At 48.0% G+C, this 21,043-nt stretch overlaps 1 protein-coding gene across 11 annotated transcripts in view; it reads right to left on the minus strand.

Moving 5' to 3' along the window:
• TMEM164 (transmembrane protein 164) overlaps positions 1 to 21,043 on the minus strand; it is a 169,603-nt gene that overhangs the window by 35,939 nt on the left and 112,621 nt on the right. For all 11 annotated transcript variants that reach the window (XM_032392712.1, XM_032392711.1, XM_032392709.1 and 8 more), the window contains one exon: positions 7,446 to 7,524. In XM_032392712.1, coding sequence (XP_032248603.1) covers positions 7,446 to 7,524 — 79 coding nt within the window. The remainder of the gene's footprint in view (positions 1 to 7,445; positions 7,525 to 21,043) is intronic.

Genomic DNA, 21,043 nt, shown 5'->3' on the forward strand with positions numbered 1-21,043 from the left:
AAGATAAGCACATGACAGGAACACAGAGTTCAAGGAAGAGGAAATCGAATGCCAATTCAAACATGTAAATAGATGCTCCCCTTCACCCAAAGTAAGAGAAATTCAAATTAAGTCTGATTTGCTACACCATTATTTTTACCCATCAGATGGGCAAAAATCGAAAAACACCGGGAATACACTCTTTCGGGGAGGGCGTGTGGAAACAGGCACTCTTACCCACTGCCGCGGGCATTTACATTGGTATGACTTTTATGAATTGGGAAACATCCATCCAAATTATGAACACACATACTCTTTTGATTCAGCAATTCTACTTAGGGGGGATTTATCATACTAGATACATGCACACACATGCAAATCAGCGTGGGTACAAGGTCGCATGGCACAGTGTTATTTATATTAGCCCAAGATTCAAAACAACCTAAATGTCTACCAACAGAGACAGAATAAATAAATTACGATGTACTATCGTAGCCTTGTGTTACGTTTAACAGCAAGAACCCCAGAGCCATACCAGTGGGTTCAAATCCCGTGTGCGTCCCCTTACTAGCGGAGCCTCAGTTTCCCCATGTGCAAAAGGGACATAACAGCAACCCTGCCTAAGAGGACTGTGGTGGGGATGAAATGAGTTCACATGTGCGAAGAGCTTGAAGCAATGTCTGGCACCTCCTAGTGCTCTATAAAGTCTTGCCATTTCTACTAGACTGTATTTTATCATCCACACGATGGAATGCACGAGCTGTTGTGCAAAAGAATGAGGAAGCTTCCTATGGGCTTACAGGGAGAGAAATGCTGCTAAAGCAAAACAGTAACGGCAACAAAACAGTCACGCAGTATGCTATTTGGGGATGTGTGTCTTACAGAGGAGGGAAATAAAATAGTTTCTGAATTTACTTATATGTGTGAGAAGAAACTCTGGGAGGAGATGCAAAAATCCAAAATGGCAGTTACCTATGGAGTTGTAGGAGGCACCACGTGGACGTGGGGAAGGGTGGGAAGGTGATCTGTTACAGAATGGTTTTCTGTATTTTAAAGTTTGAACTCTATAAAGGATTTACACAGGAGAGGAATCAACAGGAGAGCAAGCTGGTGTTATGCCCCTTCTTAAAACTTTCACTGGCTCTCCATAGGTCTTAGAATAAAGGCCAAATCCCTGACCACAGCTGACAAAGCCCTCCGTATCTGACCCCTGCCTGCCCCTCAGGCCGGGTCATCCGTCCTCCCCCCTGGATCTCCCTTCCCTCCTGCCACAGTGCTGTCGTACGTGTAGTTTTGTGAGGTTATAAGGGTGCACCCCCCCAATCCTACTCTTGCCTAGTGAACCCCCTACATATCCTTCAGACCTCAGTTGAAATGTCACTTCCTCAGGGAACTCTCCCCCAAACCTCCGAAGTATGTGTTAGTTTTATTCTTAGCTCTCACTAAAGCATGTTCCTTTCCTTCAGAGTACTTACCTCAGTTATAACTATATATTTATTTGTGTGATTATTTGATTCATACATGTCTCCTCTCACTACATTATAAACTCTATGAGGGAAGGGATGGTATCTGGTTTTCACCGATCGGGGCATCCCAAAGGCCAGCATAGAGCCTGGCAGAAAGAGTGTGCAAATAAGTTGCTATGGTTTGAATGTCTGTGTCCCTCCAAATTCATATGATGAAATCCTAACCACCAAAGATGGATTGTATTAGGGGGTGGGGCCTTTGTAAGGTGTCTTAGGTCATGAGGGTGGAGCCTCCACGAATGGGATTAGTGCCCTTATAAAAGGGGCCCCAGAGAGCTCCCTTGCCCCGTCCACCATGTGAGGACGCAGCAAGAATGGGCCAGCTAGGAATCAGGAAGAGGGTCCTCCCAAGAAGGCAACCATGCTGGCGACTTGATCTTGGACTTCCCAGCCTCTGGAGCTGAGAACAAGAAATTGATGCTGTTTATAAGCTACCCAGTTGGTGGTATTTTCTTATAGCAGCCAGAAAGGAATAAGACATATGTGTCAGATGAATGAGTAAAATAGATGCGGGGGTAGGGGGATGATTCCCAGGTTCTAGCTGGGGTGACAGGGTGGTGCCATCTGGCAAGGACCACAAGGAGAGCAGCAGGGCTGAGGGGGAAAAAATGAGTACAGCACAGACAGGCTGAGTTTGAGGTGAGCTTGGGGCATTCAGGTGGAGATGCTGGGTAAACGACATGAAAATCTCGTAAGCCTGGGCTGCCGACAGCAATGCGGCAGCCATGACTACTCCGACTGGTGGCCGAACTGTGTAAGCATGTGACCATCTGGGGAGCAGCAGAGCAAGAGGCAAGCCCGGAACAGAACTCTGGGGAAACGAACATGTCAGGGACAGAGGCAAAATAACTGATGGAGGCGTGGGGAGGCATGGTCAGTGAGGCAGGCCCTCAAGAGCGGAGCATTCCAAAGAGGAGGGATCAACAATGTCCATTGCAGCAGAGAGCTCCGGCAGGATAAAGTCTGAGAGGGAGCCATTAGATTTGGTCAGGTAGGCGTTGTTAGTAATGGTCAGCAGTGTTATTTCTGTGAAGAGGTGGGCAGCGGGGAGAGATATCCCATGTCAGTGTTCTGAGGGATGGGAGATAACTGAGTAGACAGGGTCATCAAATACAGGCAAGTGCCACCCACAGTTATGTTCTGTTCCTGGGGTGATTCCAGGTGGTAAACAGGTAAACATTTCATTTTTAATAGCTATGCATTTAAAATGTATTAAAAATACATCACCAGTGCACTGAATCCGGGATTTTATTGAGCACAAACATATTTTAGAAAAACATATATATGTATATTTATAAATTCATATATATATATAGTTATAAATATATAAATGTATAAATACTTATTTATAAATATATAAAAATATTTTTTTAAGATTTTTATTTATTTGAGAGAGAGCGGGGGGAGGGGGCCAGAGAGAGAGAGGGAGAAGTAGACTCTCCACTATCTTGACCTGAGCCAAAGGCAGATGCTTAACCGACTGAGCCACCCAGGAGCCCCGCAAACAAATATATTTTAGGAAAAAGAAAAATCAGTAGACTTAAGGACATATATTATATACATAATAATACAGATGGCTCTGTGGATAAGGCACAAGCTGTCATGCCCAAAGAACTGAAGTTTAGGAAATCTTGTTTGGCTAATAATCTATGAAGACAGTTAGCTGGGAAGGGAAGGTGAGAAGAGACGGTGTAGGGTCGAGAGAAACTTTCTTTTTTAGAATGGGAAGACTTCAGCATCCTTCCTGGCTGAAAAGCCAGGAGTGAAAGAAAGAGTTGAAAATCTAGGTAAATGAAACAAAAGGAAAAGAAAAGAAAACTCAAGTACACGAGTGATACTTGATGGCACGGAGTTCCAGAGGATGGGAAGGGAGGCAAGATAACCACAACACTACTTCCTCCAAGACGACAGGTAAGGATGGGAGTGGGTGAAGCAGCTTTTAGAGCAGAGGGAAATAACGGAGGGGATTCCCGCCTGGAAATCTCTGTTTTCTCAGTCCTTGGTTGACAGTGGGGAGGACGGGAAGTTTGAGGTGGGTGGTAAAGGTTCAGCACATGACTTCTCAGGGCAATGTGTAGCACAGCTGACCAAAGACAGAACACAAGAGCAATGGTGTTGAGAGCACAATTATAACAGACCATGAAATTTTAGGGGCCCCAAATCTGAATGACTCGAGAGATTTCCCCCAGTAGGCCAAGGCTGGGCACTGGGACTGGACGCTGATCCCCGTGGAAAGGACGAAGGGCTGAAGCACTTTTGGGAACTGGTGAAAGGAAAGCTCCAGTAATTGGTTATAGTGGGACGAGCTGATTGGGAAGGAGAGGAGTCCTGATTTCAGGAGTAGAGATTCAGGTCACAGAAAGGGACATAGGGGCCAAGGATCTCAGATAGAGGAGTTTTAGGGGCAGGGAGAGGGCAAGGTCGGTTGGCTGAAGACAAAAGGACACAGAAGTCACTGCAGTGGAGAAGCCCAAACTCCGAGAAGCTGGAGTGGGACGAGTGGTCTTCACTGGAAACCTTCATGGATACTGGTGGGAGTTGTAATAGAAACGATCGAGTGCCAGGGGCCAAAGGCATTTAGGAATATGGGGGAAGCAGCCAAGGGTGGTAGTAGTGATGAAAAAAAAAAAAAGGTGGGGAGAATGGTAAAGGAGAAAGCATTTTCATTGAAGGGAGAAATGAAATACTGGTCTGGAAGAGATGGCGGGGGGAGAGGGGCCGACAGCCTATGTGGCTGAATAGGGAGAGCAGCGTCCATTAGAGGGAGCTTCAGGCAAGAGATAGGAGGACTAGGTATTCTATGGAGAGCTGGTTATGTCAGTGGGGATGGGGTTCTAAAAACTATATGGTTGACCCTTGAACACCATGGGTTTGAACCGTGCAGGTCTACTTAGATGTGGATTTTTTCCTGACAAATGCAGAACAGTACCAGAAATGTGTTTTCTCTTCCTTATGATTTTCTTCATAACATTTTCTTTTCTCCAGCTTATTTTACTGTAGGAATACAGTACATAATACATATGGCATACACACTAGGTGCTAATTGACAGTTTCTCTTACCAGTAAGGCTTCCGGTCAAGAGGAGGCTGTTAGGATTTAAATTGGGGGGGGGGCATCCCTAACCTTCGCATTGTTCAAGGATCAACTGTAGTTCCAGACAGCCAAAGGCAAGGAGCTGGGAGGAGAGGAAACAGAAATTAAAAGACAGGCTGGAGGAAGAACAGAACAGTGGGGGGTAAAAAGGATGTCTTGTTTCCTACGGCGGTGCCAGAAAACCACAGAAACCAAGGAGGAATGGGATCCCGCTGAGCACCACCCAGTCACCCCCAAGCCACAGAAAGCAGCGGGACCTTGCCTTTCAGGAGAACAGGGCTCCTGGCCGTGGGAGGTATCTACAGGAGAGCTGTCTTGCTTTGGGCAAACACTCCAACGTCAGTTATGTCTGGAAAATTACAAGACTTCTAGGAAAGAGAATCTCCCAACCCCTTAGCTGTTTTGATTTACGGGGAGTCATCTCCCCACTGCTCACTCTGGATGGATTCGCCCTCTGCAAGGCCCAGGTCCGAGGTTCGGGGCCAAAGGTGAAACCCGCCTTAGGAAATCTAGCCTTTTCTCGAAGCGTGCGTAATTTCCCCCAAGCGAACAGCAGATGACAGCAAAGAGCCACAAAGGAAGCGGAGGCTTTACAAGGGCCCAGAAATGGTAAGAAATAAACCGGATTATGTTCCCCTAGTGCCCTCTGTCGCACTTAATCCCGGCTGTATTACAAGTACAACGCTCCCGTCCCCCCTAGACAGGGACTCCCTGTGGCAGGGAATCTCTGATCCCCTGGTGCGAATGCTGGACACGTAGTAGGGGTTCAAAAAAGACACCGTGGGGGCGGCTGGCTGGAGGGGAGACTCCCAACCAGATGTGGTTAGGAGACAGGCACCTGCCTTTTAGGACAACAAGGTGTGTGGGGAAAAGCGCTGGTCTGAGAGGGAAGGCTTTGAATCCTGGCTCTGCTTCTTAAGGCTGGGAGCTTGAGGTGCCTCACATTTCTGAGCCCTGGTTTTCTCCTCTGTAGAAGGGGCATTTGCCACCAGGGTTGGTTATGATGAGAAGACGCACAGAACAGGCCTAGCAAAGTATCTCGCACACAGGCAACACTCAAGACAAAGTTGGTGTTTACTGTGGTTATAATTACTGTTAGAGTTTTTACAGACGTACCAGAGGAGAGAGGAAAGAATCACTAACAGTGAGAAATAAATTGGAATGAAACCTTGGAATCTCTACTTCCTCCGCTCGGTTCCCCCCAAACGGTGCAGCAATAGATCCAACACAAGGCCGCAGTGGCCTCTGTCACTTCTGGAAGCTGCAGCTTCCCAGATTGTGGGGTTTTGTGGGGGGGATGGAGGGGGCAGTGGGGATGGCTACTTGGTATTTCCCATGTCAGAATAGTCCAGCTCGGCTACCTAACAGATTTTTATGGGCAACTCAGAGCACAGATAGGTTTAACTAAGAGCCACGCACCTTTGTCCAGAACTTGCCTCAGCAAGGGGGGAGGGGGCTGGCTGGAGCTCGAGACAGCGGCCTGCCCGGTTCTATTCAGAAAGCATGTATCCCCCAGACTTGGATATTATTAGAAGCTGTTTCCTGCGCCACAGGAGACAGACCTGAAAACTGGCCCACGGCTCCTGGATATTGAGACGTTCCTTAAAGCTTAGACGGGGGAATAGTGCCTTTAGAGCAAATTAAAAGGAAGTGTTCTCTGACTTGGTGAGACCCCAAGTGGCTGCACAGGGTAAAAACAGCCTCAAAGAATACTGAGACAAATCCTAAGAACGCTGACAGAAACCAGGGCACAGGGGGCCAATCTCTCCACTGGCAGGAGCCTCCATGGAGAGCAACTGTGCCCATCCTCCAACATGTCTCCAGGTTGACTGGTCCTTGAGGCTGGCTTAGGCCAGAAGTTCTCGAGATTTGCCAGGATTCCTGAGTTAGAGGAAGCACAACTTCGAAACCATCTTCTGGTGGCTTCAAGGGCCCATGTGGCCTCATGTCATTTTTAATGCATAGAAATGAAGCCCTTGCTGCTTGAATTGAGGTGGGGGGCGGTCTCCCTGAAAAGTCCCAGCAACCAACATAGAGAGGCTAGTAGCTGAGACTAGAAGGGGAGGCCTTCCAGGTACAGGCCTTTCAGGAAGGTTAGAGCCCTGAGAGGGAGGCCTCTGACAACTCTTCTAGAAGGGATGGGAACTCCCCTTTTATCTACCATATAATAGAGGAGGGAGGGGATACTTTAAGGGTCACTGTGAGGTCACAAAGAGTTCAGTCAGTTTCCTTCCTAGGCTGTCTCTACCAAGTTGGTGGTCTCTCCCTTGTGACAAAATCAAGGTCATCAATGGTTTATTTTACAAGGTGATCGCTGTTCTCTTACCTGCTTCTTCCTTCCATCCTATAACCCCATAGTCCCTGAACTTCTTGCCCATCTCAATATCTTCTTTGGTTCTGAGAGGATGGATATAATGAGCAAGGGCACAAGGTCCCTCTCTTAAGAGGGCTGGGGGCTTCCATCTCTCCTTCTACCCTATGCTGCACACTGAGGCAGGGGGAAGGCTCAGCACGAGCGAGTGACAGTGTGTGTGTGTGTGTGGGGGGGGCTCCATGCAAACCCAATGCCACCACAGACAATGAGCCCAGGGCCTAGGCCCTAGGACACAGAGTTAGTGGCACCGTGCTCGCCCAAAAAGGATGGTTCTGAAAAGCCCCCCAGATTCTTTGCAGGCCTTATCAGTGCCCATCTCCCCACCCCTGGCGTGTGGCATAAGACATCCTGCAGACAGCCAGCCAGGCAGGAGCCCAAGATCCTGATAGACACCTAACAGACTGCCATCCCCCCAAACAGAAGGGCACGGCGAGGTGTGGCAGGGGCACAAAGGTATGGTCCACTTGCCTTACCTCCTTTCCAAAGCAGGTAGATGGGCACCACGTAGAGCATAACATGCTGAATGTAGTAAATCTCCAGTTCGAAGGGGAGCTGTAAGGACAGGAGAGGGAGAGGTGTTTCAGAGCAGGAAGCACTCATGTCAATAGCTTCTGAAGCGAAACGCCCTTGTTCTTTGGGACCCACATCGTAACCCCCTCCCATGTGTTTCCGGGGCTCACCTCCCTTCACAATAAGGGAGAAAAAGAATGGAAGGGACAGACACTTAGGACCTAGGCTGGCAGCTTCCAAAGCAGGGATGGTGCTTAAAGAATGTTCCACGAAGAAAGCTAGTTACAATGGAAGAAATGTCACACAGACTAGATCCCCTGGAGAGTCATCATGTATCCTGGTGGTATAGTGAGGATCTGGGTGGTCTCTGCAACTACAAAACCTGCTTAAAATGGTTTATCTAGTGTTTCCCAAACTTAGTGAGCCAGTGCCTTTTTTTTTTTTTAAAGATTTATTTATTTATTTATTTATTTGACAGAGAGAGACAGCGAGAGAGGGAACACAAGCAGGGGGAGTGGGAGAGGGAGAAGCAGGCTTCCCGCCAAGCAGGGAGCCCGATGTGGGGCTCGATCCCAGGACCCTGGAATCATGGCCTCAGCTGAAGGCAGATGCCCAACGACTGAGCCACCCAGGCGCCCCTTCTTTTTTGTTCACATAACCCTCAGTAGTCTATGGGATATACTTGAAGAAACACAACCTGATGTCACTTTTTCCTCCTGTTGAGGAGGCGGTGGGCGGTCTAAAAGCTTATTTCTCAGCTGACATGAAGAACATGTGTAGTAGGATTTCTTATTCCCATTTTCTGGATTTAAAAAAAAAAAAGTAGTTTCTAGGTCTGGCTTGGTCTCGATCCAAGAATAGTTTCTCCGCTAGATATTTGGGGTCAGTCCAGAGTTAGCCCTACTTCTGGGTAAAGACCAAGCAGCTGGGCCAATTCTGACAAAGGCTTGCCAAAGAGAGCAGCCCCACCCTCACTCTCCCTCTGACACTCGGGCTCACTCGCTGCGGCTTTCTGACTCTCTCAAAATGGAAGCTCCGGATTCCTGAAGCAGAGCGTGGTTTCCACCTGGCACGGTGGACTGTGCCACAGAGTTTGGCAGAGGGCAAGGAATGGAAACAGCTGGATGGCCAACTCAATTCTAGAGAAAAAAAAAAAACTTCAGCAACTGGCACAAGGCCTGGGCTCTGGGGCTTCCACGGCCCCCAACACACACACACACACACACACACACACACACACACACACCCCTAAAGGGAAGCCCAGAGAGACAAGGACACCCGGGGGAAGGGTCAGCTGCCTCCCTGTTCCCTACAAGGCAAGCACAGAACCAAGACTGTGTGCTAACAACAGCCCAAGTCTGCCTTGTGCCAAGGGCTGGAACCAAAAGATGGCAGAGTGCCCAGAATGGGGGCTGGGATGACTGTGGACCCTGGAAAGAGACGCTGGTTCTGGCCCTTGAAAATAAAAGCCCACACAGAAGGAAAATTTCCCATGGACCCAGACGGGGCTCAACTACTATTTTACGCTCACAGAGGGACGTAAAATCCCCCCAAAAGAGACGAGGTTCTTCATGGCTCCATAGACCATGCTGGAATTGATGGAAAAGGCTTTGACAGTGGACATCACTAGCATGAGCTTTGGAGGCCTCAGAGGCCCGTATTGGAGCCTCACAGTAAGAGGATCTGGACTCACCCTCTCATCTGGAATTGGGGACTGCTTCATGCTTTTTCAACTGTTTCCAGATCCGTGAGCCACTGATGCCTCTCAAAAACCCCGTGAGGTAGGCAGGCCACATATCCTTATCCTTCTTTGACAGATGAGGAAACTGAGGTGCAAAAGGGTTAACTAGCTTGACTGTGGTCACCCAGAAAACAGGCAAGGAGGAAAAGGTCCCAGGAAGAAGGTTCAGCCCTCTGGCTGTAATCCAAATCTTTGGCTACCTAAGGGACTTGACCTCTCCCTGGAACAGGCCTGGGGAGCCAGGCAGCTGTCCCCCAGCACGGAGCCAGCCATGTCCTCAAGCAGGACCTCTGCTCACCTCCTGGACCCTAGCTGCTGTTCATCCCCTGGACTCTCAGCGCCTGCTTGCTTCTCCCTCCATTCCAGGTCTCCTGGCCTCCTGGCCTCCTGGCCTCCTGGAAATCACACTCTTCACCTGCATGTCCAGGGAGGCAGTTTAGCACTGCGGCTATGAGCCACAATTTGGGAGTCTGTCAAATCTGTGTTTCTAGATTTCATTATGCCCTTAATAGCCCTGTGGACTCCAGCAAGTCACTTAACCTCTCCACCTATTTCAGCACCAGTAAAATGAAAAGAATTACACTGTTCTAAGATTGTTGTATTTTTTTTTTTTAATTTTTAGAGGTCTTTTTTTAAGACTTTATGTGTCAGAGAGAGAGTGAGCACAAGCAGGGCGAGTGGCAGGCAGAGGGAGAAGCAGGCTCCCCGCTGAGCAGAGAGACAGATGCGGGACTCGATCGCAGGACCCTGGGATCATGACCTGAGCGGAAACCAGATGCTTAACCGACTGAGCCACCCAGGTGTCTCAATTTTTTTTTAATTTTTAATGTAACACACATGCATACAGTACTTATATGCCTAGAACTAGTAAGCACTTTCTTCACTATCAATTCACCCAGTCCTCATAACAACTGTGCTGTTCCAATTATCTCCAGATATGAGAAACTGAGGCACAGAGAGGTTTGCTGACTAAGTACACGCAGCTCATGTGGTAACAGAGCCAGAATCCAACCCCAGGCAGTCTGGCTCTAGAGTTTATAGTATCAGCCGGTACCCTACACTACCCTCCTGTTCCCCCTCTCCTAAAGAAGCATGACACGGCTGTGCTCAGTGGGTGTATGGTAACCCTCCACATGGGAACTGGGCCCAGCTCTTCCCTGTTCACACACTCCTCACCTTCGCGGCCTGCTCTGGTCCACTGTGAGCCCAGGCCCCATACCATGCAGTGGCCAGACCTGGCCGACAACACAGGCCTCTCAACTCCTGAGGCTCTTGGCACTAGCCCTCTGTGACTTTCTAGGCACCCTGGTCACAAATCTTAGGGTGGCTGGGAGGCTGCCCCCCCCAGAAACATTTTCCTTCCTCGGAGGGCTGCCTCACCCCCTATTTCAAGAGTTCCCTACCTCAGAAGGGCCATGGAGAGTGTAAAACTAGGTGTGGGCACCGCCGACAGCCCCAGCCAGAGAGGAGAAAGGGGATAGAGGCAAAGGAGGAAGTGTGTGTGTTGGGGGGGGGGGCAACTGGGAGAGGAAAGGAGGGAGGAGATGAAAGAGAAGAGGGCAGCGTAAGAGAAAAAAAAAACACCCAAGTGGCAGGAAGAAGGGAGTGGAATGGGAGCAAGAATCAACCCCTTGTCATTTCGTAACAATGCTTACTAAGTACTTATGTGTCATGCGCTGGGTTACACACTTTTACAGGTACTATCACATTTAACCATTACAAGTCGCTGTGAAGCAAGAACAATGGTCATCCCCCTTTGACAGATAAGGAAACTGAGCCACAGAGCTGTGAAATGACATCCAAATAAGAGACGGGGCAGGGCGCCTGGGCAGCCCAGTCAGTTGAATGTCTGGCTCTTGGTTTCAGCTCAGGTCATCTCAGGGTGGTGGGATCGAGCCCCACGGCAGGCTCCATGCTCAGCATGGGGTCTGCTTCAAATTCTCTCTCCCTCTCCCTCTGCCCCTCCTCCCACTAGAGCACACTCTCTGTCTCAAATAAATAAAATCTTTAAAAAAAAATGAAGAGACGGGGCAAGGACGGGGGTAAAGGACATTCAGCATTGAAGAAGAGAACGGGTAGTTTTCTTTACTGAGCACTGGATCTGTCCTGAGTCCCCAAAACTTTCTCACAGAGCCTCCGCCACCCTCTTTTCCCCATTTTCACAAACACGGTCTGGAAAGTGCCATACTTGCCCCAGGAGTTCTGCTTCGCTGATTCATTTCTGCCCTACAGAGCTCACATCTAGAATGCTACTCCAACGTACCTATTCTGGTGCCTTTTTAGCTGGAAGATTCCTGAGGCTTTAGACCAAAAGTCCTACCATCACAGCAATTGAAAAACAAAAATCACTAAAAATGTTTTAAACTACACAGGTCATTAGCTTCCTTCTCACACCCAAATCAACATCCTTTTTTTTTTTTTTTTTTTTTTTTTTATCCGAAGAGTAGACTGATAAACCCCAGCAGGCCTCCAGGCTCAGACTGCCTAAAACATGACGGGCATGGACTCTGTCCATGGCCAGAGTATGACCTCCTTTGTCCCAGTGCGCAACCCTGCCAGCCGCACCACCATGCTTTGCCATGGAGACAAGCAATCCCATTGTGCCCTCCATCCCTGGTCACCTCAGTCACTATAAGAAGCCCCAAACTCTGGGGCACCTGGGTGGCTCAGTTGGTTAAACACCCGACTCATGGTTTCGGCTCAAGTTGTGATCTCGGGATCGTGGGATCGGGCCCCGAGTCTGACTCCATGCTCAGCATGGAGTCTGCTTGGGATTCTCTCCCTCCCCTCCCCCTCTGTCCCTCCCCCTGCCTTGTGTGTGCACTTGCTGTGCTCTAAATAAATCAATAAAATCTTAAAAAAAAAAAAGAAGTCCTAAACTCCCAGGTCGCCACCCAACACCTGAATTCTAATCCCCCCTAATCTGACCTCATCTGCCACCTTCCCTCAATTCTAGAAACTTGGGTAGCCTACCCTCTGGAACCCACTGACTCTTCATTAGCGAAATCCCCTGTATCCTCAAACTGTCCTCTGAATGATCCCTTCACCTTCTTGCTTTAACGAAAACCTGGTTCCCTTCCCCTCTGAGGATGCTGCCATCCCTACAGCCCTCTCAGGTGCTGCGTGGTTTGCCTGCCATGTTGCCTTGTGCCACGGGGCCAGGAGGGGTCCTGTCTGCTCCCCTCTGCTGCTTCTACATTGCTGGCGCTTCCATGACCATTCTCTCTGCTTCCTTCCTCACCACTCCCCCGATTTCAATCTCCTGCCCTTGGCCTCCGCCACCCGCCACTCTTCCTGCCGCAGGCACCTACAGACCCTCTCCCCGGGCATTCCCCTTTGTCCTTAAAGACGGTGCCTCCTGCCTCCCTTGCCATTTCTTTCCAACACTCCCATGTCAAAATTCGTGTGTTCTCAATAGTTAGTGCTAGCCTGTCATGCACCCCACTCTCCAACCGCCTCCTCCTACCTGGCCAACTCACCCGCCTCCTATCCGTCTTCCAACTTCACTGGCACCTCCGGCCCACTGATCCTGCCACCTTTTTACTGCCCCTCACTGACCTGCCATCCTCGCTTCCATACTTGCCCGTCAGTCCCTCTGCCATATTCTCAACCCTCCGAACACTCTCCCCCCCTCCATCCTACTTGCCTTGCAAAGCCACATTGCTGGTAAAATCTGACTCTCTGCCCTCATGTCCCTACCCCCGGGTCAAGTGAGCGTGGCCAGAGAAAAATACGAAGCTATGCGGTTGACCCTTTAAATTCATGACAGCAGATTGGGAGCTGGTCCTTAATGCTACCCTACCATCCGTCTACATTCCCAAATCCATTCACTCTCCTCTCTCCCAGACAACTATTTCACAACTGATCCCGCTTTCCTCAAACCTTCCCCCATCCTCCCCAGGCTGATGATACGGCTTCCTATTCCATTTTGGGGGGGGGGGGAGGAGCGACAGGAAAAGAACATCCACAAGCTACCACCTCCACATTTCCCTCCTCTCTGCACCCGTCCCCACAGCTGCCTTTTCTTCTGCTGCTCTTCAGGAACCACCACACTGCAGGCCCAGGCTAGTCCCCTCATCTGTGCGCTAGATTCTGTCCTTTCTTGCCGACTCAAGGATGTCACACCAGCAGCCGTCCCTTTTCTTCACTGGATCATTCCCCTCAGAAAACAAAAAGTTATAGTATCTCTCATCGGAAAAGAGAAACACTCTTGCCCTCCTTCCCCCTAGCCCATGTGACTTCTTTGTACGAACTTTAAATAGCCACCCCTTCTTCATCCCCGTGCCAGGGTGTCAGGAAGACCTTCGGCACCTTGTGCAGTCAGCAACATGCTGGTCCTGACCAGTTTTCGGGCCTCATCTTCCTTGCCCCCTCAGCAGCTTTTGATGCAGGTGATCATTCTCTTGTCCTTAAAATGCCTTCTGCGGGCGCCTGGGTGGCTCAGTTGGTTGGGCGACTGCCTTCGGCTCAGGTCATGATCCTGGAGTCCCGGGATCGAGTCCCGCATCGGGCTCCCTGCTCGGCGGGGAGTCTGCTTCTCCCTCTGACCCTCCCCCCTCTCATGTGCTTGCTCTCTCTCATTCTCTCTCTCAAATAAATAAATAAAAAATCTTTAAAATGCCTTCTGCACTCGGCTTCTAGAATGCCACTCTCTGTTCTTCCCCGACCTCAGTGACTCCCCTTCTCAACCCCCTTTACTGGACCTTCCTTCTGTCCCTCCTATTGGAGGGGCCCAGAACCAAGTCCTTGGCTCTCTTTTCTAGCTACTCTCACTCACTAGATCATCTTATCCAGGCTCCTGGCTCTAAATGCCATCTGGATACTGATGACTTCCAAATATGTCCAGCCTAGAGTCAGGCTGCTAAGATTGAAATTCTAGCTCCATCGTTTGGTTACACTGTACTTTTGGGCCAATCCCTTGGTCTTGCTGAGCTCCACCTGGCTCATTTGTAAAGCGGGAATGATAATGATGCTATTGCATCAAGTTGCGGTGAAATTAGGTGAGGTAATGCATGCAGGGTTCTTGGCCCGGTGCTGGCATATGCTATGTACACATTAGTGGTTGGCACCGTCCTCCTCTTCAGCATTTATCCAGCCAGTAAGTGGTAAAGGCAAGATTTCAATTCCAGCCAATAAGACTTTTTTTTTTTTAAGATTTTATTTATTTGACAGTGTGAGAGAGTGAGCAAGAGAGAGAGAAGGAGCAGGGGGAGGGGCAAAGGGAGAAGCAGACTCCCCGCCGAGCAGGGAGCCCGATGTGGGACTCGATCCCAGGATCCTAAGATCGTGACCTGAGCTGAAGGCAGACACTTAACCGACTGAGCCACCCAGGCGCCCCTCCAGCCAATAAGACTTAATGCCAGGCCTCTCTGGGTCAAAAGCTGGAGCTCTTTTTACCTCGTCTCCTGTGTTAGCAAGAGCCTCCAGCAAGAGATGGTGGAGTTTGGGCCTTCCCCATAGCCCTAAGTCACACATCAGTGTATTTATCAGGTGACGACCAGGATAACTTTTAGCTTCCCAATGTGATTCATTCTTTGGGCCCATCTCTAGGTGAAAGTTTCTCCCTGGAGACTTATTTATTTCTCAAAGGAATGTCAATACCACTCTCATCTTCTTACCCATGACAGTCCTATTCTTACTTTCATCCAATCAATAGAAAGAAAAAAACCACTTACTGAGACACTACTAGGTGGCAGGGAATATGCCTGGCTCCGGATATACAGCAATGATAAAGACACAGTCCCCGCCCTATAAGAGTTCATAGTCTAATCGAGGCGAATGGATAAAGGGATGAGGTCAGTGTAGCAAATGATCATGGAAAAACCTATAGATCAAGCATGGGATCTGGTTTGAGTTTTCTTTGAAAGTGAGGGAGAGGGGCGCCTGGGTGGCTCAGTTGGTTGAGTGCCCGAGTCTTGATTTCGGCTCAGGTCATGATCTTGGGGTCCTGAGATCGAGCCCCGCATCGGGCTCCATGCTCAGCAGGGAATCTGCTTGGGATTCTCTCTCTCCCTCTCCCTCTGACCCTCCCCACCCCCACCATGCTCTCTCTCTCTCTCTCTTTCTCTCATAAATAAATAAATCTTTAAAATATTTTTTTTAAAAAAGAAAGTGAAGGAGAGTCATGTATGATGTGTAGTTGTGAGGGGCTCCTGCTGGTGGCTGTGTGCAGGGGACGCGAATGGAGGCAGGGAGACCGGTTAGGGACCGGCAACAGGAATGTCTAAATCAAACTTAAGGCAGAGGCAGCAAGAGAAGCGAGGCTGGGCAGCTGTGAGAGAAGGTAAGGGAGTGGAATCACCAGGACTTGGATTGAATGGATAGGAGGAGGAAAGAAGCCAAAGATGACCCTGGGACTGAGGGTCTAGGTGGCTGTTGGGATGTTGGGGCTTCTCCTTATGTTGGGGCCTACGGTCAAGGAAGCAGATTGAAGGAGACAGCGTATAAGAAAAGCAGCTAGTCCCGTGCTGAGTTTGGGAGGCCTATGTCAGTGGGAATGTGGGGCTACATCTCAAGGAAGCTGGAAAGTTGAAAGGCAAATGATATACGTGTGTAACTGTACGTTATGATCTATACATGTACATTATAAAACGCTAGCATGGAAAAGTAAGAAGATGAAACTCTAAGATGCAGAGAAGTGCTAGTGTTTTCCTTAAGCACCCCCCAGAACATCTACGCACTCCACTTTGCAGACCTCTGGGCTGTGGTCCTCTCAACAAGAATGTGTGGGTGGAGAGAGACAGAAGTCATAACTCCAGGCTAGTATCAACAGAGAAATAACTGTGAAGAATGGGACAGACTTGGACATATCGATGGGGTGAGGGAAGGAGCCAGTGGAAGGGACAAGCTGGAGGAGCGGGACAGGCAGGAGGCACTGGATGGTGACAGGTCCTACACAGGCATGGGCTGGGACCCGGAGCACCAGAGAAGGATTAGCTTGGGCTCCGGGAGATGAAGAGGGAAGGATGAGCCGAAGTGAGAATCACTGTATGAGAGAGGGGCATGAAAGAAGTCCAGGGAGCTCACAGCCTCAGAGCTCGTGCTACATGGCAAGAGATTTGGCCTTACCAGAAGAGTCCGTGGCTGATGATGAGGTGCAGAGTTAAGAACAGGTGGTTACAAAGGGCGGACCCTGGTCTAAGCTCAGCCCCAGACTGCAGAATCCCAAAAGAAATCAGAGAATCAGAAAGGATAATTGCTTACGGTCTGAATGTTTGTGTCCCTCCCCGCAAGTTCATGCCCTGATGTGATGGTATTAGGAGGTGGGGCTTTAGGAGGTGATTAGGTCATGAGGGTGGAGCCCCTGTGAATGGGATCAGTGCCCATGTAAGAGGTCCCAGAGAGCTCCCTCGCCCCCTTCCACCCTGTGAAGAGACAGCAAGAAGCCTGCGGTCCAGAAGAGGGCCGTCACCCAATCACTTTGGCACCCCGGTCTCAAACTTCCAGCCTCCAGAACAGTGAGAGATGCATCTCCATTGTAGAAGCTACTCAGCCTGTGGTATTTTGTTATGGCAACCTGAACAGACCAAAACAATAATCCATCTCCTTTAGTGGGGAAAAGGAAGGGTAAAGGATGCAACTCACTCTTAACTGAGGCCTTTGGTAATGTTCCTGCCAACCGAGTTTGGCTTTGGAACACTTTGTCTTCATTAACTGACCACAGACTTTTACTGTGGCCTACAGGTGCCACAAACTCCTTGGGACTAAATACCACTTGTTAGAGGAGCCACAAAAGGAATACCCACAACCTAAAATAAACCACAATATACTCATGGAACAGAATACCATGCCGCCATTAAAATCAACAACATGCCATGAGAAAATAGCCTGGCAAATCCGGAACGTGGAAGAATCTGTAAAAAGACTGGCCCGGATTCATCAAAATTTCAGTGCCATGCATAAAGAAGGCAGGAGACTCTTCATAGATTTTAAAAAAATAAACAAACAAAAACTGAAGAGATAGAACAGTCAAAAGCAATCTTGAAACCCGACTGAATCCTGATTATATATAAAAAAAAAAAAAAATTAAAGACATTCTTGGAACGATTGGGGAAATTTCAATATAAACTGATTATCAGATAAAGTAGATAGTATTATAGAATTGTGGATAATTTTCTTGAGTGTGATCACAGTATTGTGGTTGTACAAGAGCCCTTCTTTATCTTTACTCTTGGGAGCTGCAGGCTCAAGTACTTAGAACTGAAGTGCCAGGATGTCTGCAACTTTGCTTTGAAAAAGAAGAGGTTGTGGTGGAAACAGAATACGGAAAAATGTTAGTTGTTAAATCTAGCTGGAGGGCACGTGTCATTGTTCACTATACTATCATTTCAACTCTTTGCTATGAAAATTTCAACAATAAGAAGTCGGGAAATTTTAAAAATTTAAATAAATTTAAATGAGGTAAATTTGTACAACCTTATATGGAGCAAGTCCTAAGATATAGGAACGGGAAGGAAAAACTAGGTGCATTCATTTCGGAAAACAACTGGTCAATATTTACCCAAATTTTTAAATACGCATTCACTTTGACTCTCTTTTAGGAATTTATACTAACAGAGATGCTTGTATTCACACACAGAGCTGTATGTGTAAAGATGCTCAATGCAACGTCATTTGTAGTAACAAAAAGTACATAATAACAAAAAAGTAAACTGTCCATTAGGGGGAAAGTCATCAAAAAATACTCTGGAGGACAAACTATGCAACCATTTACAAAAAAGGGAGGTACAACCATTTGTCGGTGAAACTGAGCAAATCTAGGGGCACCTGGGTGATGCAGTCATTGAGCGCCTGACTTGGTTTCGGCTCAGGTTATGATCTCAGGGTCTTGAGATCAAGCCCCATGTCAGGCTCCACGCTCAGTGCAGAGTCGGCTTAAGACTCTCTCCCTCGGGGCGCCTGGGTGGCTCAGTCGTTAAGCGTCTGCCTTCAGCTCAGGTCATGATCCCAGGGTCCTGGGATCGAGCCCCACATCGGGCTCCATGCTCCGCAGGAAGCCTGCTTCTCCCTCTCTCACTCCCACTGCTTGTGTTCCCTCTCTCACTGTGTCTGTCTCTGTCAAATAAATAAATAAAATCGTTAAAAAAAAAAAAAAAAGACTCTCTCCCTCTCCCGCCGCCCCTCCCCTCGCTCACTCTCTCTCTCTCTCAAATCAATAAATAAATCTTTAAAAAAAACCTGAGCAAATCTACATTGTACAAAGCATGATCCTTTTTTGTGGAAGAAAAAGGACAAATGAGTATTTGTGTTTTTAGGTGTATGTAAAATACATAGTGAAAGGACTGGGAAGATATTTAGCAAACTGGACAGGGGGACGGGGTTGGGGAAGGACGGTTGGGCTAGGGGAGACCTTGACTTTGGATCCGCTAGACTTGTATAGTTGGAGCGTTGTAACAAATGAACGTATTCATTCATTAAGCATGAAGCTAAAAGTTTTTAAAAGTCAAAGAAAAGGTCAAAAGAGGAATGTACTGAACTGTTAGCAGCAATCACCTCTGTGGAATGGGAGGGGAGAACTTTCATGTTATAGTCTCCTTATCTCTACACTGCAGGAATTGTTAACCAGAATGATGCGTTCAGCTATTAGGGATGATTAGTGTGAATTTTTCTAGTTTCTACGAACCCCCTCTCTCAGAGTATCTACGCATGTAAAGAAAATAACACGTAACCTAACGGGAGTGGGGGGAGGGTCTATAGACCACCACCATCCCTGCCAAAATCCTTTGTTCTCACTGTATCTTCCCCTGTGAGCCCACCCCTGGCCCCAGTAAAGACAGCTGCCCATAGCCCTACCAGGTACAGGGTATTCCATCTTATTCTCATGGTCTGCTGTGGAGAGAGGGACTGGTGAGTGACAGCTTGGGGGGGGGGTGGAGACCGGTCCTTCGTTTTGGAGTCCAAACCCCATCAGTGCTGCTCCTGACTTCCTCCTTGGTGCTCAGAGCCCTCAGGAGAGCAGAACAGGGATGTGGTTGTCAGCCAACTGCCCCCAGCCAGTTCCCTAATGTCAGAACAGAAGATTTTCGACACATGAAAGATGCTGTCTGCTCTGGTGGCCCAGCTACTTGAGGAAGTGCCTTTTGGGGTATGAGATACAGCAACCCAGAGCTGCCTGCCTCGGCCAGGCAAGCCCATAACAGAACTTATATGAAGTGGCAATCTGGGGTCAGTCAGCCATCACGCATGCTGCAAGGCCTCACTTAGCTATTCCCTTTATCCAAGATGAAAATGATACCCACTAGCTCTTCTTCTCCTACCTCTAACAGGCTCAGGAATTACTTAGGAGGGGAGTTAGGACTTAGGAATTAGGAGGACAAGGTGGAGGAGGAAGATAATGATGCTCATAATGGTGTATACTTACTAACTTTTATGGGCTGAATTGTGTCCTCCCTCCGTCCCGTCCCCCCACCCCACCGCAACCAAATTCATATGCTGAAGTCCTAACCCCCAGTACCTCGGAAGGAGACTGTCTTTGGAGACAGGGCCTTTCAAGAGGAAATTAAGATAAAATGAGGTCCAATGGGTGGGGTCTAGCTTAATGCCTGCTGTCCTCACAAAAAGAGGAAATTAAGACACAGAGACGCAGAGAAAAGACCGTGGGAAGACAGCCGAAGAAGACCGCCATCTACAAGCCAAAGAGAGAGGCCCTCAGAAGAAACGGACACTACTGGCACCTTGATCTTAGACTTCTAGCCCCCCAAACTATGAGGAAATAAGTTTCTATTGTTTAAGCCACCCAGTCTACGGTATCCGTCATGGCAGCCCAAGCGAAAGCAAATGAAGACCCTGATCCACCATATACTATTGAGCCAGGCCCTGTACTAAAGCACTTCACAACTGTGAACTCCTTCCATCTTCCTAACACACTTATGACGTAGTTCCTATTGCTATTCTCCAGTTTTAAGAGGAGGAAATTGAGGTGCAGAGAGGTTTTCTTATAATAGCAAGGTACTAGGAACGACCAAATGCCCATCTCAAGGAGAACAGAGAAAGACATCGTGGTCTATTCATAGGACAGAATGCTACGCCGCAGTGAAAATGTAACTAGAGTTATACTAAGTAACAGGGATGAATCTTAGTAATATAATGTTGAAGAAAACAAGCAAATCCCAGAAGACTATATACAACATAATAACATTTTCATGAGGTTCAAAAAAAAAACACTAAAATATACAACATAATATCATTTTTATCAGGGTAAAGAACAACTAAAATGAAATAATATCTTATGTAGGAACATATATGTATATTATATATATAATATGTTATATATATATATGTTCCTATATATAATGTTATATATATATATATATATAATGTTCCTATGTACATATGAGAGAGAAAGATAAAACTTTTCAAAAACAGCAAAGGAATAATAACCAAACTTCAGGTTAGTGGTTCTGTCAAGGTAGGTAAGGAGGTAGGGAGCAGGATGGAGGAAGCACATACAGCTTATGTCTGTATTATCAATGTGGCTGGTTCTTGGGTTGGGTGCATAGCAACTGCTTATTACGTTATGCATAAATAAATAAATGCACCCATGAAGAAAATTAAAGCAGGCCATGCATGGACCAATGGCGGAGTCTGCTAGGAGTTAAGGATTATAAATATGATTACCGCAATTGTGGGCACCCCAGGTGGGTTTAGAAAGAAAAGGGGGTGGGGGTTAAATCAAATAACTTGCCCCAGGTCTCAAGGCTCATTAAATGGCCAAGCCAGGATGGGAATCCAGGACACCTTGCTCCCGAATGCATGATCTTGACCACGGTTGTCTTTCTATACTCCAGGAGGTTCCCCTGACAGAAAAGAAATGGGGTCTAC

Source organism: Phoca vitulina, unplaced genomic scaffold (genome assembly GCF_004348235.1).
Source record: "Phoca vitulina isolate PV1807 unplaced genomic scaffold, GSC_HSeal_1.0 scaffold69, whole genome shotgun sequence".
In the NCBI taxonomy this organism is placed as follows: domain Eukaryota; kingdom Metazoa; phylum Chordata; class Mammalia; order Carnivora; family Phocidae; genus Phoca; species Phoca vitulina.